Source organism: Trichosurus vulpecula, chromosome 7, assembly GCF_011100635.1.
Source record: "Trichosurus vulpecula isolate mTriVul1 chromosome 7, mTriVul1.pri, whole genome shotgun sequence".
NCBI classification, from domain to species: domain Eukaryota; kingdom Metazoa; phylum Chordata; class Mammalia; order Diprotodontia; family Phalangeridae; genus Trichosurus; species Trichosurus vulpecula.
In genome coordinates, this window is record NC_050579.1 from 139,922,944 (window position 1) to 139,946,659 (window position 23,716).

At 35.9% G+C, this 23,716-nt stretch overlaps 2 protein-coding genes across 2 annotated transcripts in view; both read left to right on the forward strand.

Annotated features, from left to right (window-relative positions):
• The window catches only part of TRDN (triadin), a gene marked incomplete in the record, with an annotated part of 469,162 nt that overhangs the window by 148,261 nt on the left and 297,185 nt on the right, over positions 1-23,716 (forward strand). The window contains 4 exon segments of the mRNA XM_036767544.1: positions 7,160-7,204; positions 13,281-13,340; positions 17,931-18,110; positions 23,260-23,319. Coding sequence (XP_036623439.1) covers positions 7,160-7,204; positions 13,281-13,340; positions 17,931-18,110; positions 23,260-23,319 — 345 coding nt within the window.
• LOC118856965 (prohibitin) lies at positions 5,749-6,773 on the forward strand. The gene has a single exon (XM_036767546.1). The coding sequence runs from the start codon at positions 5,825-5,827 to the stop codon at positions 6,641-6,643; it is 819 nt and encodes a 272-aa protein (XP_036623441.1). The 5' UTR covers positions 5,749-5,824; the 3' UTR covers positions 6,644-6,773.

Consider the following 23,716-nt stretch of genomic DNA (forward strand, 5'->3'; position numbering starts at 1 on the left):
TGACACTTTCCATATTTCATCATCTTTGACAATTTGTTAAGTATGAAGTGAAATCTCTGCATTGCTTTTGTTTTATTTTGCATTTTTCTGATTATTAATTATTTGGAGCAGTCTTTATCCACTGGGGAGTGGTTTTAGGTCCACATGTATTAATATCTTATGTATCTTGGATACTAGACACTTGGAGATATTTGATGCAACAAATTTTCTCCAATTATTTGCTTTCTAATCCTAGCTTCATTGTTTTTTGCTCATTTAAAATCTGTCAAATGTAATGTTATAAAAATTTTACATCTTGTTTTTTGTGACCTCTTCTTTTTTTAGCTAAAGATTCTCACCCACTCCTGCCATAGTTATATATGAATTGTTAATTACCAGGCCATTGAACAGTCATTTCTATCAAGGAAATTTCCATAATATTGATTTATGAATGGTAGACTCCTTTCTGAAAGCTGTGTTTTTTTTCTCTAGTCCCCAGAGTGAGATTTTGTATTCCGTGTACCTTCCAGGCAATCTGAAAATAAAATGTGGTCCATTGCAAACTATCATTTTTGAAGCCTTCTCACATTTTTATTTACAGCACACTTAGGCAATCCCTTAGGATCCTCAAAGTTGTGTCCCTTACGCCATGGACTTCCTTTGCATGTACTTAGTATAGATCCACTTGTTCTTCTGTCTTTGTTTTCTTTGGAATCATTTCTAGTTTCTTATACTGTACATTGGAGATGGTGATATTATTGTCCAAATGCACTGATTCTGTTTTCGCTGATGGAAAACAGTTTGTTGTTAAATCTTTGCAGATCCTTTATAGTAATCATCTTTTTTAAAATTTTCTTCCTTCTAGTTGCATCCTTAGATTTAATGGTTTGATGTGATTTTGTTTAAGTCTCTCACCAAACTCTTGGTAAACTCAATTTGCAAACCAACAACTTCCCAAAGTTATATTAATATTCATAGATACCCTAAAAACTTGGTAATGATTAGTGGCCTCTGCCACTTTTCTAACACTTGACTTCTGTCATGTGAGAAGCAGAAGGGGTCTGCTTCAGACTGAAAGCTACTCAGGACTGTGTTTTTCTTTATGTCATGGATTGCAATGCAATTACAAAAGAAAAATAATCTATTGGCTAACCTGCTGCAGATGACCTTCCCCTCCATATCTAGTTGCTGCAGCCCACATTTTGTTACCATTCTATCCTCTTGAAGCCTTTTCTAGGTAGTAGAACCTGCCTGTACTTGTATTCTGCTGACATAATCTGGGCTAAGTGACTATAGACCATTTATGCCACAAGGAAGCATCATAATAGCATTTTATAGAGTCAGCATCTAAGATACAAGAATAATTAGGGAGAAAAATTTACTTTGGAGTCCAAATTTCTTGGATGAGATCAAAGACATAACAGTGTATTTGCCAGATATCTATTTAGATATAAGTGTAGTTTTATTACAAAAAAGAAACTTACATTTATAAATAATATAGTTCATTTCTAAAAATATCTACTTTACTTTGGAATGAAAACCTCTTAACTATCGTGTTTGGATTGAGCCAATGATGTGACATGATACAGGAAAGGCATTGTCAGATGTGAAAAGAATACCAGACTGAGAGTTAGGAGATCTTAGTTCCAATTCACAGTTTGCCCAATATTTGGCAAGTTAGTCAACTTTTCTGGGCCTCTGTTATGTCATCTATGAGATGGATGACTTGAGTTTCTATGACATTCAAAATTGTGAATCTGCTTGAGATATGGGAGGACAGCAGTTTTCTGAAGCATTTCCCTTTATCCAAACACAGCTTTCTTCCCCCACATAGCTTCCTTGGACCTTCCCTAGAGTAACTTGCCTGGTGAAGCTTCTTCCCCTTGTAAACCTGAGTGGTCCCACTTCTCTAGCATAGCTCTCTAACCTGAGGCCGGTAAAAAGCCCAAGACATGTGGGTTCAGGGCATCTTAGACCAAGGGAGTCACCATACCCTGATGACTGATCCTAATGACTGACCGTACATTTTTCTATATGTAGACGAGGGGAGCGGTGTCCAGAGAAACTAATTGCGGTCATATGCTTGCTGTATATCCTTGTTTCATAGCCTTGCTGTGTTAGAGCAAAGTAAACCTTTTTTGTTAAATGTTCAGTTATTCAGGTATGCCTTATTTTGTACCAACATTGAACCTGAACTAAGAGCATGCTAGCTTTGGAACCATGCCTATGACAGTAGGGAAAGATAGCAAAAAGTGTCAGAAAAGTTTCAGTTTCAATGGGCCTGTGATAGTCTATCAGCTTTCACTCTTTAGATGTGCAAAGCATGCACATTGGAGCCCAGGATTTGTCATCCCAAATTAGATTAGCTATCTGGAAGCATCTAGGATCATGTTCAGTGGTGGATAAGAACTGGCTCTGCGCCATTGGGGTTTGAAAAGTGTACTGTGGACTCACTCTTTCATATCTTTATGAATTTTACCTTTGTTTGAGTGAATATGCAAATATTTCATCAATGCAAAAAAAGCATTTCAATGTTCTATTTTCAAATGAAGTTTCAAAAAAGAAGAGAGCAAGGGTAGGGAGGAAAACGTTAAAAGGTAAAATCTTAGTTAAAAGTAATATTAAGTATGATCTCATCGTAGAGCACCCATTTCTAAAATAGAGCTCCTATATTTACTTAGATTATTCCTCACTCACCTTTGAATATCTTCCATGTCCCCAACTTTGAGCAGGAAATACAAGCTTCTCCCCCACTCTTCATGATTTCCTGCTTTGGTAAATTTTGTCTCCCTGAGCCTGTGAATACTTAGTGAGAGTTGTTAATGAGATAGAACTTTGTTTAATTAAAATCATTTGATCTTAAATTGAAGCATGGGACTACCTCAGAAAATCTCAGTATTCAGAAGGGCTTTTAAAATCTGGCTGGACACTTCTGATTCAATCACTAAGAAGAGAGAGGGGAGCAACGTAGCCTGACCTGACTCAGGAACCAAGACTCCTGCTATTCCAGCTGTAGCTTGGGTAGTGGTATTGTGCCTGATTAAGAATTGTAGGGTCAGGCTCACTGCTAGCACTTACTTCTATTTCAGCAAAGGACACCCAACCCAGCTGGCAAGCATTCAGGGCCAAGAGGACTGTGAAAGAACCTAAGGCAGCTGGCAGAGGGCTGCAGCGAGAACCATATGGGGACAGTTAGAAGGAGCTCTTGGAGCTGAGTTGAGCTGAAAGTCCTGCTTGGGGAAAGGTCAGCTTTTGGACAAGCAGAGCTATGCCACATTGCTTGCCAAATATTAAAACCATTCCAAATGGCGGACTCCTTTTGTTTTTAATTATCAGCATGGTTAAGGGACTTTTGTGTCTTATAAATAAGGATGACAAACAAATTAAGCTCTAGCAGGTGCAAAAAGCTTATTTTGTCCTGAGCTAAATATGTCCCAGCTAAGATGTAACTTGTCAAACTGTGTCAGTAGCAAAAAGGGTCGATGCTGTTGATGTTTTTGATTTTATTTTTGTTGTTTTCCCCTCTGCTGTTATATTTTTAGATAGTGAATCCAAGCTAAGAGGCACAAAAAGAGAGTGGTTACTACTGCAAATTAGTTTTATGTCAGAATGATTCTGGTCCTGAAGTTGCATTGGATTCTTATGGTGGTTTTGATGAGAGAAATACACCAATGTGGAGTTTGCTTAATCTCTCCTGTGCTTGAAGTTTCCTCCCAAGATGCTGTAGTGGCTGGCTTCCATTTTGAAGAGCTCCCTGGGGTACTTAGGTACAGCTGCTTCTCTAAGCAGTATTATGCTGCCACTTCTGAAGATAATGAAATTTCAGTGTACAGTAACTGGGTCTGCAAATCAAAACTTACACTGGGAGGAACCAGGCCTTCCCTAGGGCTGTGAGGATAAGGCATTAATATGCTAATCTGAGGTTGAATTCAGCCCAGTTGCTCTTTTGATTTTGTATTAATTCTCTCATTTATGTCCATGTGCCCATCAATCTGAAAATCCTTGAATAGAATGGACAACCATCTGTCTGAGGTGGGTTAGGGCCAGTCCTTCCTGGAGGCAGAAAGATAGACAAGGCATTCTCTTGAGAATCCTTCTAATCAAGGTATAGAAAGAATGGTTTATCACAGCCAAACTTGTTACTCTTGGAGGAGCTTTAAAAAGGTTGTATTTTACTGTTATTATTATGTTTTTGCTTTATCTGAGTCATATTACAAAATCTAAGCAGGTTCTATGTTGGTGTCTCATTAGTGAAAGATATGCATTAATTCCATAAGCAAGTCTAATGAGTGGACCAATACTAATGATTTTGTAAAGAGTGCTAGGACGTACAAACCATGCTCTATTTACACCTGAAGATGTTAGAATGGAGTTAAAAGACACTCACTTTGGGCAGTCACTTCATTTCTTAGGGCCTTGTTATCTGATCTTCGAAATAGGTTACATTTAATGGTGGAGATTTATCTTTTTCAAGTTTGTTTTGAGAATCAAATGGAATGATGTACCCATAAAGATCTGTAAAACTACATTATTTCCCTTATTCTGTGACATGCTGTTATATTATTGGAAGCTTAGCAAAGTTAGTTTGATCTGGTGTCAAAAAGAGTCTTTTGACTATAGAGTCAAAAGGGCACCTGGCAGCTGGCAGAGAGCTGCAAGGAGAACCATGTGGGGACAGTTAGAGAGGTACTCTTAGAGCTGAGTTGAGCTGAAAGCCCTGATTGGGGAAAGGCCAGCCTTTGGACAAGCAAGGGTATGCCGACTTGCTTGCCAAATATTTTGACAATAAAGCCTTTTGGTTTTAGAACTTAAAGACCCCGGTGTGAGTCATAACTCTGATACTTACTAGATAAATGACTGAGCAAATCTTTGAAACACTCTGCTTCTTTTTAATCTGTGAAATGAGGATGATAAGACTTGTATTTCCTACTTTACAAATAGGTAACCTGAAGTTTATAAACCTTAGAATACTAAAGTATGAGTTATTGATATTGTTAAAAATAACCTAAAAGATAATTAATGAGCAAAGTAAAAGTAGATTTCAATATATTTATATCTCCTTTTTGTCCATAACTAGTCATTATGACAGTGATGTGTGTGTGTGTGTGTGTGTGTGTGTGTGTGTGTGTGTGTGTGTACCCACGTGTACATCCAGGTCTGGTTACTTTGACTGTTGCATGGAAATACAAGAAAAGCTTTTCTCATCATCTTTCAGAGTTTCACATTCCATTACCAGAAATGGTTGGGAGGCTTGAAAGAGCTAAGGGGTATTGTCTTACCTTGTTGGGCTCTTCTCTTTTAATACTGGTCTTTATTAACAATCTACTCTTGGTTCTTGGTTAAAACTGGAAGTAAGAAAAGAAATCTATAAATATCAGAAAAGTCCTCATTGCCTAGCATGAACTGAACAGGGATTTTATGATGTCATTAGCATTATATGACCTACATATATTTTATTCAACAAGGGAATAACAAAATTATGCATTTGTTCAGATATCTTTCTATACTTTTATGTTTTATTCTGAATATTTTAAAAAGTGTTGTTGGAGTGATAGAAATATATACATATATTGTGGTTTTGCATATATACACATATTTGTTTCTCATTGTAGCCTTCTCTAGGGTGAGTTGGGGAAGGAGGGAAAAAGTACACAGCAGAGAACAAAAGAAAACTTAGAAGGAACACACAGGAAAGCAGGGTAGCTTTGAAAATGATGTATAGTATGTGTTACATAGTTAAAAAAATAAACTGTGTGAAGCAGTAAGTAGGGTTGGGGAATTCATGTGGAGGTCAGAGTTGTGTCTGGTCTGAAAGGGTGGAAGACCAAGACCATCTGAAGGAGACATGGCTGCTAAACTGTTTGAAGCTGTTGGCAAGTTTGGCCTGGGCTTAGCTGTTGTAGGAGGAGTTGTCAACTCTGCCTTATATAATGTGGATGCTGGCCATAGAGCTGTCATCTTTGATAGGTTCCGTGGAGTCCAAGACATTGTTGTAGGAGAAGGGACTCATTTTCTCATCCCATGGGTACAGAAACCAATTATTTTCGACTGCCGTTCCCGGCCACGGAATGTCCCAGTAATCACTGGTAGCAAGGATTTACAGAATGTCAATATCACTCTTCGTATTCTCTTCCGACCTGTCGCCAATCAGCTGCCCCGAATCTTCACCAGCATTGGTGAGGACTATGATGAGCGGGTATTGCCCTCCATAACCACCGAGATCCTCAAGTCAGTGGTAGCTCGATTTGATGCTGGAGAATTGATCACCCAGAGAGAACTAGTCTCCAGGCAAGTGAGTGATGACCTCACAGAGAGAGCGGCAACCTTTGGGCTCATCCTAGATGATGTCTCTTTGACGCATCTGACCTTTGGGAAGGAGTTCACGGAGGCAGTAGAAGCCAAACAGGTGGCTCAGCAGGAAGCAGAGAGGGCCAGATTTGTAGTGGAAAAGGCTGAGCAACAGAAGAAAGCAGCCATCATCTCAGCAGAGGGTGACTCCAAAGCAGCCGAGCTGATTGCCAATTCGCTGGCCACTGCAGGAGACGGCCTAATAGAGCTTCGTAAGCTGGAAGCTGCAGAGGACATTGCATACCAGCTTTCCCGATCTCGGAACATCACCTACCTGCCCGCTGGACAGTCAGTGCTCCTCCAGCTTCCCCAGTGAGGCCTGTGGCCCCACTGATCCTACCCCACTCAGCCATGATCTAATCCATAGCCTTTTCCCTGTCACCCCACCCAAAATCACTGTGAGATTTAATGATTTGGCTTAAGCAAAGGAAATAAAATTAAAGTCATTTTGGGATCTTGAAAAAAAAAATAAACTGTGTGTGAAATGGAAATTCATTGTTTTATATTGAATCCTTTTTTATTATGTTCTGTGTACATGGAAATGTTCTTTTTTCTTATATATTTAAGTTCAAAATGAGTAAAAATTAAGAAAAAGAAAAAAGTATTAATTGATGCCTTTTTCACATCTTATACTACACACCTACTTATTTCCTACCTCTAAGTAAATAGATGTCCTCTCTTATAACAAATAAAAACCCACAAATATTTGTGTTGGTTGACAGTCGTTAAATATGCAATTTAAAAAATCTCTAGGACCCTAAAATTTGTTTTACATCACCTTGTAATTGTATTATTTCCCTTTTAATAAAATATATTATTTATTCTTTTACAGTAACTCACAAAGAAAAACCAGAAAAAGAAAAACCAGAAAAGAAAGGTAGAGAATTATTATTGTTATATAATTTTATTTTACTTTTGCTGTAATTCTTTATTCAATTTTTTTTCCTTTTGTTTTCTGTTTAGGCCATTTGGGTTAGATTTTTACCGATTCATGGTTTAGGAATCCCAAACTATAGAAGAATCTCACTAGAGTCTTACTCTAATGGATTAAGGAGGTGATTTTTGATTCTTAGAGGTTATTCCAATAGAGGGCAAGTTCTGGGATATTCTGCCACTCTGAAAAGCCATCAGTCATGGGCCCATAACTGTAAAGCACTTAACACAGTGCCTGGCACTCAGTAGATGCTATATAAATGCATATTCCCCTCTCTTCCCTCAGCAAAAATGTGTCTGTATTGTCCAAAGACCAGCCTTCCTAGCCATGGAAAGCAAGTTATACGGAAAGAACGCTGATTTAAGAATCAGGGGTCTGGGATTTAAATCTCATTTCTGACTTATTATATATGGCATCTTGGGCAAGTCACTTAACCTGCCTGACTCTACCAAACACACTAGTGAATCTCTGTCTCTGTCTCTGTCTCTCTCTCTCTCTCTCTCTCTTCCTCTCCCCGCTCTGTATCTCTGTCTCTCTCTGTCTCTCTCTCTCTCCCCCCATCTATCTCTGTCTGTGTCTCCCCCCTTTCCCCTCTTCTCTCTCTCCCTCTCTCTCCTTCCCTCCCTCCCTCTTCCTCCCTCTCTCTCTCTCTCTCTCTCTCTCTCTCTCTCTCTCTCTCTCTCTCTCTCTCTCTCTCTCTCTCTCTCTTCCTCTCCACCCTCTGTATCTCTCTATCTGTCTCTGTTTCTCTATCTGTCTCTGTCTCTCTATCTAAAATTAGGGAATTGGACTAGATGATCTCCGACAGCCCTTCTAGCTCTAGCTCTATAATTATTAGGTGGCAACATTTTTTCTTTCTTTCTTTCCTTCTTCTCTCCCTCTCTCCCTTCCTTTTCCCCCTTCCTTGATCCATCCTTCCCCTCATTGTTTCCTTCCTTTTTTCTTTCCTTCCTTTCTTCCTCCCTCCCTTTCTTCCTTCCTCCTTCCCTCTTTTCCTTCTTCCTTCCTTCCTTGGTCTATCCCTTGCCTCCTTCTTCCCTTTCCTTCTTTCCTTCTTCCTTCCTTTTCTTGATTGCTTGTTAGCATACCACAGCTCATGGATGATGTCTACTAAGGTATAGAGGGGTTGAAATCTGTGACAGTATGGAAATAGCCCATACTGAAATCCTTTGTCATAAAAAATTAAAGTATTCTTTTAGGGCTGAAAAATCCTCTGATGGTTAAAGATTCTTTTGAAGATATTTATATCTTATTTCCTTTATTCACTTCACATTTGAACATTTGAATCTGAAATGTTTGCATTTTTATTAATTTTTTTCTAGTGATGATCTAAATGGATTTCATATGTTCATCTTCAAATCTATTGATAGAGTGCCCACTTGCTTTTTCTTAGTGAACTATATCCTCCACTAAAGTTTTCCTTTTATGCCTCACTCTGGAGATGACTCTGGGTTCTCAAAGGTTATGCCAATGAAATATTACCTCTGGCAGGGCCTGCCAGTTTGGAAAGACTTCAAGTACTGGCTTCAGTGAAAGATAATATTCACGTAATCTGAGGAACAGCCTTTACAAACTTAGAGGAGAGAGATACATACCAGGTTGGAAACAGTGTGATAAAATATTTGGCTATAACAATTCTTAAAGATTATCTATTAGATCATGGGTTTTTGAAGTACTGAAGTGCATTAACAACCTTTGCTTAAATTTCAGGCTATGTATATTCAGATGCAACGACATAATGCGTTTATAATTATATTATTCCAGTTGTTGGATTTTTGTAACCAAGATGTTTACAGACATTTTTTCAAACATAAAGAAGATTCACTGTTCTTTAAATTGTCAATTTTTCAGGAAATTCCCCAAATTAAAAAAAAAAGTTGTACTACAGAAATTGGATAAAGGTCATGGACATATGTTTCTAGTTACCAGATGTCCCATACAAATTATAGTACATATACTTATAGCTTTTAAATATTGTCCATGTTTCTTGCCTAGGGCAAGATAAGCTACGAAGGCATCCATGATAATACTATATGAATGGAGACTCCTGTTCTATTCAACTTAGTTCAGTCCTTTTTAAACCCAGGACATTCATATCATGACTTAGTTATAGGTGGCTATATGGAAATGGCTACTTGGTAGGCTGATGAGAGAGAATATAATGGCAGTTGCAAAGGAGAAGTATTCTAATTCTGCTCTTCATGGCTCTGCAGCTAGCTACATTAATCTCTAAACCTTCAATGAGGCTGTGTTTGGAAGTCAGTGGGATTTGGACATCCCTGCACTTGGAATGCTGGTTTGGAACATATCTGTAGAAAGAAATTTCCATTGAAGACTGAAATTTAATTTTTTAAAACTTTTGCCTTAAATACCTGGGGATGACTATTCTAGGCATGTTTTCTATTAAAATTTTATTAGCAACCATGACGTTCATTGCTATTCTTATTCTTGAAAAATATAGAATTGGGCTCCTATTGCATCTCCAGTAATTTCCTAAATATTAGCAGGAAAACGTTAAATGTAATAATGTAGTTGGCCCTCTCTACCAAACACATGAGTGAATCTCTCTCTCTCTCTCTCTCTCTCTCTCTCTCTCTCTCTCTCTCTCTCTCTCTCTCTCCCTGTCTCTCTTCATGTCTCTCTGTCTCCCTCTCTCTTTCTCTCCACCTCCCCTCTCTCTTTCTCTGTTAATTTTCTTGCCTAGCTCTTGTATTCATCCCTTTTCTCTTTTCCATACATATTACATGAAGTGGGAATAAGATTAAAAAAACTATGAAAGTTTGAAAATGGGATCCTAAAAGCTGAATTCAGTTTAAAGCCCTTGAACTGCAAACAGAAAGAGTATACTGCATGGTAACTCCCAGCACCACTTTCATTTAGTCACATGGATCCCAAGAGTTGGTAGGATGGCAGTATATAAAAGCAAGTCCTTTCAGAATCCTGTTGTCTCAAATTCATCATGTTTTTACTGCTTTTTTCAGAGGTAGAAATTTATGAGCTAGTTATTTTGATTAGAATTTTAGCAAGATCTACAGGAAGAAATATTTTATATTTGAAATGGAATAAAAATCACTGGACATCACAATTTATAATACACAACACACAAATTACATTAGCAAGTTATTTATTTTCCCAACCTCCGGAGATTTACTCTGTTTCACAGAGTTTATATAACTACCTTGGCAAAATATGACCATCACAGATCATTTATTTGTGATGTTTTCCTAAAGGAACAGTCATTTTACTCCAAAGATTGAATTCATACTATATTATTATGTTCCCAACAATTAAACACAATTTTGATGGTAGTGTCATTGATAATAATAATAGCCAGCACTTTAAGGTTTACAAAATGCTTGATGTATGTAACTCCTACAATTCTCACAATGACCCTGGGAAGTAGGTTGGTATTATCTCCATTTTACAGTTAATGAAACTGAGTCAGGGAGAGTTTATGTACTTTCACAGGCTTATGCAGCTGGCAAGCATGTAAGGCAGGATTCAAACTCAAGCCTTCCTGGCTCCATCAATTCTTCCCACTGCCTCACCTAAATGTGAAGCAGATTTACCTTCCTAATTATTTTTTTCACTTAAGTTAAAATCAGCTTATGGTCCTTGGACACACTGCTCGATCACACCCGTGGGGTTTGGGGAGAGAAAGCATGGGTTTGACCGAGAGTACATTAAAGAACCTAAGGAAATTAATTTATAATTTTAAAATTACTGCCAGTATGTGGAAAATGGAGATTTTATTGAATTATCTGACTTCTACAATTGTAAGAGAATGATCTATTTCACATGTTTGTAAAGATTTTCTCCCAAATAGCAAACAACATTCAATAAATAATCAAGTAATTAAACATTTAAAAGTTCACAAAAATTAATTGATGGGTACTTTTCATGGAAGTGCCATCCTTCAGTAATCATAGTTATAATTGCAATAAGAAATTCATTTCCTATTAGGTCTAGTAGCTGCTGATTTGATGTGAATAGATGGTTTGAGTATCATCACCCCTTAGGCACTTAACAAATACTAAAGATCACAATTTTTTGCATTGGAAAGGAATCCAATATGAATGTGCTGGAGCCAGATTTTACCAGCTCATGAAAGCCAATTATTAAATTTTCAGACTGAGCTTTTACACCTCAGGAATCAGGAAATGCTACAATTCAGAGATGTATTCATTCATTCATTCATTGGCCAAGAGACTGGCCTAGACTTAAGAAAGTGTTGGAGACAATGTTAATGTGCAGATTGAACTTAAAGTTATGTCATGCATACATTTCCCCCTAAAGAGCCATTTGTTAGACATTTACCAGTGGGTTCCTGGCTCTAGGGAGAATATAGTTGAACCCTTTTCTTCAATAGATAAGAAAGGAAAGGCCCAGATAAAGTGAAGTGATAGATTTGACATCATACTGTTACTTATGGAAGAATTGGGATTAAAAACCATGTTGGGATAGTACCATTCTAATGAGCTCCCATACTTTCCAATGCACTATGAATGTATTTATTCAAATACTATTATATATATATATATATATATATATATATGTATATATACATATACATGTATCTATATTATATATATGTATGTGTGTGTGTGTGTGTGTGTATATATATATATATATATATATATAATATGTGTGTGTACATATGTTGTTTGATCCCTGATACCTACAGTTTAAACACTAAACCAAAATGATTAGAGGAACCTATGAGATAATACTAAAGGTTGACGTATGAATGATTAGACACTAGAGGGACTCCATTATATTTTATGGGACTGAAATGAAAATATGCATGAACAAAAATTACTCAAACTACAGTCCCCATCAGTTAATCTCTCCCACCCAGACCCCTTATTGCTCAATGCAAGATAACCCATTACCCCCACCCTTTCCTGCTTATTATATATATATATATATATATATGTGTGTGTGTGTGTGTGTGTGTGTGTGTGTGTGTGTGTGTAGATATGCATATATATAGATATATATGACCATCAATTAATTTATAGAGGATGTGTACCCATACTGATGAAATTACAGATCCTAAAATTAATGTATTAGATTAAAGCTAAGGCATAGTTTATCAGCTCACATATAATAACAACCATTGCATAATGCATATTGTGTACTGCAGTCCTCTTGATCTAGCCCTCCATCAATTGCTATTGACTTTTCTTTGAGGTGGAATTCATATTTAGAGACTCCATCTGCCTTGGAAAACCAACATTATTTTTTGTTTACTGTGATTACCTCTCCATGTTATGTGTTAGTATAAATTAATATACAGAACTCAGATTAGAAGCTTTTAAGAGTGCCATGCAATGCTCTACTTTTTCTCTTCCTTTATTTGTGAAGAAAAGATTCGTGATCACTCTCACTAAAAATAAAAGCTCGTGTTTATGTAACACATAAGGTTTCCAGAGTGATTGTCTTGTGGAGGACCACATAGTTACCAACTGGAAGAGGATTCAAACCCAGGTGTTTCTGACTTCATGTCCTGTGTTCTATCCACTAAACCATGTCACTTCTCATTAGGAATAATGCAGTGATTGAGGTTGTCCCATGGGCTACCCTCCTGAAAGTGTCTGAAATGCACAGAAGAGCTATTGACAGAAACTTAAGAAGAATATAAAGGGAGTATTGGCTGGGAACAGATGGATTCTAGTAGCAGTCCTGGAAGCTGACCCCAAGAACGGCTTAAGGATTAGTTGAGCAGATCATTTCCTGACCTAAAATATAAATTTCACCCATTAACATTCATTCTTCTTAAGTTGGTTTTGTCTTTGAGTCACCAGTTTTATTGTCTATAAAATGACAACAAAAATAGCACCTAACACAGGATGTTTGGGAAAGTCGAATGAGATATGTGTAGAGTACTTTGCAAACCTTAAAACACAATGCAAATGTTATTTATTATTAATGTGAAAAAGTAATTTGCTCATGTGACTTGAACTGATAATTACCAATTCTTAAATTCAAACTCACGATCATTTCTTTTCCTTTCTAGCAAGTCACAAAGAGAAACCTGAGAAAAAAGAAAAACCAGAAACGAGAACCCTACCCAAAGGTAAAAGCTAGTGATTCTTTCATGATTGTGTATATTTTTAACAAAAAGTTGATGTGTTTAATAAACAGATAGAATAATAGTTATATGGATCCATTTATAATCCCAGATAGGTTTTGAAAATTGATACAGATCAGTGTGCATAATCACAATTTTGGACTCTTCCTTAATGCTAGTGCTTTTGCCTTATTGCTTATATTCAATTTATCCTGTATATTGTTTTTACATGATTGTGTACAGTTGTTCTTCTTCCCTTCCCCTTTTAGACAGGGAAATCCATGAGACCAGGAACTGTGTTTTACCATTTTTTGAATTCCCTCAGCTTAGCCTAGTGCATGGAACAGAGTAGACATTTAATAAATGCTTTTGAACTGACTGATTCACGTATGTCCAAAATAAAGTTTACAATTGTGAACATTCAAAAAGCATATATGAGCCACCAAATATGGAAGGATAATGAAAGGCCATAACTGATCTGGACATTAGAATTATGCTCTTTATTTTGTTAACGTAATTCCTACTTTTAATAGATCTGTAAGATTTCATAGACATTGTAAAGCCCTTTAATTGGTTGTGTTTGTCCTTCATTTTCGAAGAGGACCATGACATCAGGGAAATGATGACATGACTTGCAGTTGACTTTGATTTAAGTGAGGGAGGGCTGTGCAAGGTCACCAGCCTCACTTTCTCCTCCAGAGTCATCTGGGTCCAGTGGCCTGATATTCATCAGGATGATGAGAGATGACACAGGATGCAATGGGAGACCCTGGCCCTTTTAGGCTGAGGCCTTTTCATGTACTCACTTATATAGGTAACCAAAAAAAATCATATAATTTAAAATTCTGGACTGAAGAAATTAGATTTCTCTATCTTCACTCTCTGTCTATCTATCTATATATTTATCTGTTGTATAAATTAGATATAAAGGTAGAGAGATAGATGGATATCTATCAATAATCAAGATATGAAGTTAGAGATAAACAGAAAGTGAGGATTAACCCACCAATTCAAGGTATAGGAATGCTTTTATTGATTCTATATCTGTGGAAGTGTATATATATATATATATATATACACACACACATACATACATACATACATATATACATACATACATACATAATACATACATACATACATACATACATATAGATTTAGATTTAAGAAAAAGTAATTCTGAATTTAATTGAATATTTTGACCATAACTTTATTTAAATTTGGTACCAATTTATTATTGAACTAGCTTAGTGTAGAAAATATCAGCCTCAGACATCACAAGATCGGGTCAATATGCAGCTAAACATTTCTATGAAATCTGGAAAGGGCTATTAAATAAAAAACCCCAACAATATGGGAGAGACTGTGTCAGGGCTTCATAGCCTTACTTGTTCTGTGGCACATCTGAACCTTTCCACATTGATTGCCCTGTTCTTTCAAACTTGGCTGATGGGATGGGCCATTAAAAAGTAACTACTTAAATCTCTTGATAGAAGGAAATGAGATATGATGTGGCTTGGTGGGGGAAAAAAGCAGCAGGCTTGGTAGACCGGGATTCTTAATAAAACTTGGGGTCTCTGGATTGTTAAGAAACTTTGTACTTGATGTCCTTAAAGGTCCCTTCTTCCCACTATTCCCTTACCTCTCCATCTCACACAAACATACCCCAAACTCTCCTCATTAGGGGTCTGTGGTCTAGGATTCTAACCATTCTGTCCTTGGTAGAGAAATTAGCACAAAAAATTTCTCCAGCCGCTCTCACTTTCAACACACGTGATTATCAAAACCCTTTTAGGGCACAGTGTAGGCAACCTTATGTCTAGACAGACAAGATTAAAGTAACTATATTTTGATCTAATTTTCTGAGTCAAGGTTTTACCAAATAGACCAATAGGTCCTTTGATAGCATGTGCAAGTTGCTGACCTCCCTAGCCCTTTTTAGTAATGGAAGCAACTGAGTAGGGAGGCAACACCGATGATTTTCCATTTCTGCAAGATGTTTTTAATAGTCTTGATTGTATTCCTGGACACTGATATTGCTACCTGCACATTTGAGTCTTAAAAACAAAGCACTGGCACAATTTTAATTCACCTTTATGTGTCAGTACTACTAAGAATATACTTTTATTTTTTTTGGACCAGACTTATGATTTCATCTGTATAAAGAGCTATCAGTGAAGAAATTCCCTCTAACAAAAATGATTTGTGCTTATTTTGCGACTCAGAGAATTAGTTGCCTGAGACACTGAGAGGTCATAGGATTTTCCTAGGGTCATAAAACTAGTATTTATGAGAAGTAGGACTTGAATTCATCTTCTCACTTTAAATCTTGCTTTTTTGAGGAGAGAAAGCAATTGGGGTTAAGTGACTTGCTCTGGGTTACACAGCTAGTAAGTACCTGAGGCTGGATTTGAACTCAGGTCCTTCTGACTCCAGGACCTGTGCCCTATCCACTGTGCAACCCAGCTGCCACTAAGGCTTACTTTCAATCCACTATGCCATGCTGAGTCTCAATAATATGCTATATTTGTTCATATATACTCCACCCTCCCTATCACCATCTGGATTGTATACAACTTGAATGATATCTATAATCAGTGTTATTTTTCAGTGTATATTTATATTTTATTTCCATGAAATTATATGTAGTTCAGTCCAAATTCAAATCAAAATAATAATATTTTGCCTACGTATTATGTTTTTTTTCTGAACATCTCAGAGTACTTTTGCATACATTATCATAAGTATCATCTCAACACTCTTATAAAAAGGAATAGTTTTACCATGATTTCCCAGATGTTACGGGGCACAAAAGGAAACATAAGTCACATCTTTTGATTCTGAATCTTATGTTTTATTTATTAGATTCTGTTACTTCCACACGCTGTATTGTTTTGGTAACATACTACATTGTTCTGACATAATCCATAGTGAATAAGCCCAATATCAGAATTGGAATTATATAATAATTTCTATGTTGTTACATTAGAAATTTATTTTTTGCTGGAATGAACCGAAACTGTTTCTGCATGATTGTCTATAGAAAAAGTTTTAATATTATGTTGGTTAATTCTTTAAATGTTGAGTTATTTTTGCACAAAACTACCTAACCACCTAAGCTTAGTACATATCACTACCTTTCCAGTAGAAATGACAGTAGTTATGAGATCTAGCTCCCTTTCCAATTTCTTTAAAGTCTAATTCTTAAAACTTAGATATGCCTATAATAGATAAGACTTTTTAATTTGCCTTGCTCATTTAAAATACTTGCAATGTCCCATTTGACTGAAAATATTATTGAAGCATTTTGAAGGATATTTGTTGAACAGCCCTTAATACATGAGTGCTAAACCTGTTTGAATGTTATCTAGGCTACTTTCTGAATATGGATGTGCTCATAATCTTTGTGTGCATGTACATACATACATTCACATACATGGGTATGTATATGTGTGTATACATACTGAGATTATGTTAAAAAAACCTACAGATCGGTTTGTTGGTGTTAGTGATTATTCAGTAATAAGTCAATATTTTACAAATCAGTTGACAGAAAGAATAAAGTTTCAAAGTCAACAATAAAGAATAGAGAAATTGAAGTTTTACTCTAGAGTTCTTTTTTAGTATATTGATATTTGGAATATTGATTGTGTCAAACCTGAGTAGTTTATAATCAGTGTTATTTTTTGCTGTACATCTGTATATTCTTTCCCTAAAAATATAGGTAGAGATTATACATACACCAATATAATAATCCTTTATATTTCTTTTATCTTCTTTTACATTTAATTAATTTGTTTTTTTCTCAATGACATATAAACAAAAGTTTTTAGCTCATTTTTTTTTCTAATTTTAGGTTCCATATTCTTTCTCTCACTCCTGCCCTTTCCCCCTCCTTGAGAAAGAAAGCAATTTGATATAAATTATACATGTGTAGTAATTTCCACGTTAGCCAGGTTGCAAAAGAAAATGTAGACCAAGAAACAAAAAAAAACTAACCCCCCCCAGAATAATAAATTTAAATAATAAAGTGTGCTTCATTCTGCATTCAGATTCCATTAGTTCTTTTTCTGAAGATGGATAGCATTTTTCATCTTAAGTCTTTCAGAATTGTCTTGGACTATTGTATTGCTGAGAATAACTGTCATTCACAGTTTATCATTGCACAATATTGCTATTACTATGTACAATGTTTTACTGGTTCTGCTCATTTCACTGTGTATCAATTCATGTAAGTTTTCTCAGGTTATTTTGAAAGCATTCTGCTCCTCATTTCTTATAGCACTAAGTATTCCATTGCAATCATATACCACAACTTATTCGGCCATTTCCCAATTGGTGGTTATCCCCTGAATTCCCAATTCTTTGCCACCACAAATATTGGTCTTTTTCCTTTTTCTTTGATTTCTTTTGGGTACAGACCTAGAAATGGTGTATATCTTTATTTTCTAAAGGGCTCAGAACACTTGTGCATGCTTTATTATATGATCTTTTCAACACACTTCATTTTTTACCTCATTTTACTGCCCCAAAGAAAAAGGGCATATGCTGATTGATGAGGAGAGTTGTTTAACCAACCATTTCTTGTATTTGTAGATGAGAAAAAGAGTAAAAGCTCAAAAGCTGAAGAAAAGAGTAAGAAGGAAGTGAAAAGTGGAAAACCAGAGAAAGTGAAGCAAGCTGATGCTAAAGCAAAAAAAGTGGAGAAAACACCAGCTAAACCCAAAGGCAAAGAAGAAAAAGGAACTGTAGCTGTTTCAAAAAATGAACAGAAAGGTAAACTTTTCAAGGAGGAAGCATCTGAAGATTCTAAGAGAGTAGTGGGAAAGAAACAGAGACAATGACAATTAAAGCTAAGAAAGACCTAGAATCAAACTTCATGCAAGAAAAATAAAGACTACTAAAAGAAAACCCCTATGGGTTCTGATATCACTAACTGGAAATTCAGTACCTAAGGATTAGAATTTTAGACACAACAAGATGAAAATATGCTCTCACAAGTAAAGATTCATTTTTGATATGTTTCCTTCAGCATAACTGAGCTGCAAGGTGTGGTTATTGGTTTTATAGAAGCAAATCTTGAGCTTTGGTGATTATTATTAGATGAGTGCTGACCTATGGTTGACTTCTTTTTAATCTATTGGTTCATGAGTCTATTTATTTGAAGCAGATTTCAGAGAGGCAAAAAAAACCACGCCTATAAAATGTGCTTCCTGGAATGATGCATTAACCAAAATTTGGAAAATACAATATACATGGTCATGATTACAATGTATTCTGCAATCTCAAGTATTATACTTGTATATTGAGTTTCATGAAAAAAATCATAGCATCTGTACATATTTTTTTCTTTTGGGGGGCAAGATAGTTTATTAATAGTGACACTTATAGCTGTTAATAAAGTGGATCAGACTGACCTCCTCAGTTAGGTCAATGTCTGAAGTGGTACAGAAAAAAACCATTTATATTGAGACACAGAAAGGAGGGGTTAGGATGGTCAGAAATCCTTACAATTAGCTCCTACTAGGGAAAGTGGTTGGCCTTCAGGTCTGGCTGATTGCTCCTCTTCAACATGGAGAGCATGGAGCAATCAGTTACCTGTTTCTGTCCTTGGGACTCTTAGAAGCTTTCTTTTTTCATCTTTTTAATTAAAATTTTAGTTTCAAAATTTTAAATTTTTGAATTTTCAAGCTAATATAAGCTGAAAAAGAATTAGAAATAACATTTACTCTTTCCATCATTATTATTTGTGTCCTGAAATGTTCATGGATCCATATATAGAACACAAAAAAATTGATCCCGAATGACTATTGATTAGTACCTATTGTGCTATAATGGAAAATAGTCAGGTGCCCTTGAAGCTATCTCCTACTTAGTTGATATTTTCATAGACCCGCATTTTATTTGTCAGTTTCCTAAAAGTCTTTGTGTTTGGGATAGCCCCTCACAATGAAAAATAATAGGAAAAGAGTGAAAAAATATTGGAGAAGATAGAAACTTTTATTCATACAAAATGTTATTTGGGGAGTTTTGCTTGGACTACAAACATAGTAAGAGAAATGTGTATTCCATAATGTATACCAAATAGCTCCAATTCTGTCATAAATTTTTTTTGGAATATGGATAAATCTTTTACATTTAATAAAAAGTGTTTGGGGTCCCTATATTTGGACGTCTTGAATCTAAAAAGTGTTAGATATCTGGAACTCTTGAAAATTATGCTTCAAATTCACATATGTATCTTTGATGTGAGGACAGAATGGTAATATAGAGAAGAACCATGATGCTCCACTATGGGGCACTATCCCAACTGAAGCTGACTTTTCTGTCTGCTGACTTATCTCACCTAGAATGACCTTTTCTTAGCTTCCATAAAACTGGGCATACAGCCAAAGCAGCAGCTGAATGTTGTCTATCACTATTCCCTGAGAACCTAAAAGGAAGAAATGGGAAACAAAAGTCTCTTCTTTTTCTTTTTCTTTCCTGGGACAGAATTCATTTGAGCAGGAAAAAAAAGAGGGGGAAATCCAAAAATGGTGACTGAATAAAAAATCATATCTGTTTGTATGCATGTATGTATGTATACACCCATCTATACATATAGATAATACAGGTATGTGTATATATATGGATATGTGTAAACATATGTATACATGTGTGTATACATCACACATGTATAAACACATATAAAAGATATTGACTGAATTCAAAATTATATCTATCTTTATATAACATGTATAAGCAGATACGATATGACACTATAAAGGATTGTATTTATATATGAAGTTGTAGTATATATTCAAGAAACTGAATATAAATCTGATCAAATCATCTGGGGGGGGAAGTTTCCTGACTATAATTTTGTTCACAAGATCTGAATTTTATTAGTTTCCCTTTACCTTCTGTATCATCACCTCTTCTTTAGCCTGGAATCCTTCCATCCAGCTCCAAGAAGGAGACATGGCATGGATCATAGATTCTCCTCTGCTCTCCTCGAGCTAAGGATATAGCTCCATGCTCCACCCCCTCCGCGGATGAGTTACTGATTTACTTCTGTCCACAGATGGAGTAGCTTTCACAAAATAAAATCCTAGGTCAGGACTAAAACAAACACACCGGCAACCTGAGGGAGGCAGACTGGAACCTCAGTAAAGAGCATAAAGCTATCAAGTAAAAATAAGCCTTATGAATGTGTGGGAGTAGATAGCCCAGCTTTGAAACTGAAAATCGAAATAGAATTTAGTCTTGTTCACGTTGAGATGCTTCATTATTATTATTGCTATACTTAAAATTCATTTATGCATGAGTCAGGCTGCCAAACATTAGTAGCCTTTTTTCATTCTCTGAATTCTACTTATCAAATCTATTTCTCCCTTTGGAGGGGAAAATTCCTCCATACACTTTCACAAAAACCAAAACCAAAACCTAGGGCAGAACCATGGAGACCATGGGCTCTTCTAATGTTAAACTTTAGCTCGTACAAATGACTCATGGAAGATCTTTTGTTTTACAAACACAGATCTGGACTACTGGCAACAATATCAGCACCTGTTCTGCTTCATATTTGAAAATTATCTCTTCACAGCAATGTTTGATTTTTCTATTTGTGTTTATATTCATAAATATTTATTTATTTAAGTAATAATAAATAACTATTTATTTATTTAAGATTGAGAAGATACGTATATCTTCTACAAAATACACTGTCCAACACAACCCCAGCCCAGCAGTTCCACACCTGGGAACCTGTGGGATGCTAGAACTAATCAGAGTTGGAAAGGGACCTTAACTATCATCTTATCCAATGCCTTCACTTTATAGATAAAGTGACCAAGGCCAGAAGGCATTATGAACTTTGTATTAAGTCATAGAGTTAGTTATTCCAAGACCTGGCATTTAAATCAGATTATTTTCTGCCTAATAGCTAGTTGTGGAATCTGCAGTGAGGAAATGAGTGTGTGGTTATAAGGAAAGATTTCTTAGGGCAGATAAATAATCTTGGAACTTCAGGGTTAGCTAGTACTGGTATTGGACATTTTGAGAGCACTATGCGCCTAAAGGCTTGGGGATGAGCAACATCAGATGGGATAAAGGCTCTGAAAGGGAGGTGGGATGATGTTAAAGAAAAAATAGGAACAGTTAGGTGGTACAGTAGATAAAGCACCAGGCTTGGAGTCAGGAAGACCTGAGTTCGAATGTGGCCTCAGACACTTACTAGCTGTGTGACCCTGGGCAAGTCATTTAACCTATTTTCCTCAATTCCACATCTGTAAAATGGGGACATACTGGAGAATAAAATGGCAAACCACTCCAGTATCTTTGCCAGGAAAACCCTGTACAAAGTCCAATGGAATTGGACAAGACTGAATCACTGAAAAAAAGAACAAAAGGGACTGGGCCATCTACTGCCACTTTGGCAGCTAGACTTACCCATGATCCCATAATGTCATTACTTTGACATAGGCCAAACCTATAGTGAGTATAGGCAATGGAAGCCCTTTCTTTTCCTTTATCATATGGCTTCCTGGTCACAAGAGCTATTTCACAAGATTAAACTGGCAAGCATGGGGACCTGATTATCGTCATTTCGGTATGATTTGAATGAATCAAAAATAAACTCTTGGAACACCCAATCATTAGTTGTATTTAAATAAACAATAACAGTTAAAAGATTTGCTTTTAAAGAACCAATTGAACTACTTTTAACAATTGAAATATATACACATGTTAGGGTTCATGTAAAATTCTTGTTTTTTGTCTTGAGGGACTCAAAAGGAATGGAATAACTAAAAGTTTCATTATACTCTAAATATTGTGATCATAATTTGGATTTCTAATTCTCTGAATTTGTATTCACATAACTTCTGATTTAATGTATCAAACTGTGATTTATAAGATTTGGTTTATGAATAATTAATAGTTCTAGTCATAAGGCAGTTTTTTGAATGTGGGGTCAGTTGGGTTCCTGCTTTACAAATATTAAATTGTAAGCCATTTTAAAAGATATCCGTAAAAATTTATATGAAATAATTAATTCCTCTGATTTTTGTTCAGTTGAGATTTAGGCTGTATCTACCTGAGGGAAAACAAATATTTTATTGTGAAACAAACCAGTCAATGTAAACCTGGAAGAGAATATAGCAATCATCGATTTGTCAGCACCTTGGGCTGTGACTATAAACAATTGCCAAGTCACATATGTACAAATACATAAAACTCTGCATGTACACATATACACACATTCATATGTAGAGCTTACTCACTATAATGATATTGCTAAACTACTATTGATATACTTCTATTTTTATGTTCTTCATTGGCAATAAACTAGATTAATCATAAGATGATTCAATTTGTTTTTGAAAATGGCTTAACTCGCCCAACCGCCCTATAGCTTGGTTCTTTAAGAATGAAGAACACAATTCTCATCCACACTGCAGAGAATTTTCCTTACAAAAGATTGTTGGTAGGTTGTCAGTAGGTTATCTTTCTCTGATTGCTCTCTAGATGCATTTGGGGAAAGAAGACTTGAGGCCAAACAGTAAGTTTTAGAAATACTTGCCTCAGGCAGATTCTATGATTGGTTATCTCCAATCTACAAAAGGACACTGAGGATTTTTGCAGGAATATAATGACTTTCTCATCAGTGCTGCTAAATAATGGGTGAATTTCAATATAAAATCACAGTATATAATGAGTTTATCCCAACTCTCAAGTCTATTATCCTTAATAGAACATTATGTTAACATATATTTTCTTGTATGTGAAATGTATGTGTGAGTACAAATTATTTTCTGAAAAAAAGAAGTTGAATGACCCAAAATCATGGTTGTTGGTTTTCATTGTTAGACTGCTTCTTCCCTGAAGAGCAAAAACAAGGTTGTTAAATTTTCTTCATTGCTCTTTTTTCTTTCCACTCTGTTAGATCAGTTTGCATTCTGTCGCTATATGATTGACATGTTTGCCCAAGGGGATTTAAGACCAGGTACTCCAAACCAATTTTTGCACTTTTCTGTTTTAATAATCTTTATTTCTGAGGTTTTCTGCTGCTCTGTGGACTAATATGTTTCCTTTTTGTGATGGTTGTTTTTGTTGTTGTGGAAAATGAAACAGATGAAACAGAAATAATCATTATTGCATGGGTTATTGCAAGCTGAAGCAATTGAAAGCTACAAGTGCTAATATCTTTACTAATCTCTTGAAGTGAAGCAAAGAATCATCTTAACATGTCAGGAGAAGCAAGAGAGAAAAAAATCTTGAGACAAGTCACCTTATTTTTAATACCAAAGAAAAGTTATATTTTAGATCTCACTAGGTGATAGACCCCTTTCCTTTCATTCTAACCGTCATATGTGCCCGACAGAAGAATATTGATAACTACT

What these genes read in the sequence shown, in the direction of transcription:
- LOC118856965 (XM_036767546.1), top strand. Translation starts at nt 5,825, where the DNA reads ATGGCTGCTAAACTGTTTGAAGCTGTTGGCAAGTTTGGCCTGGGCTTA.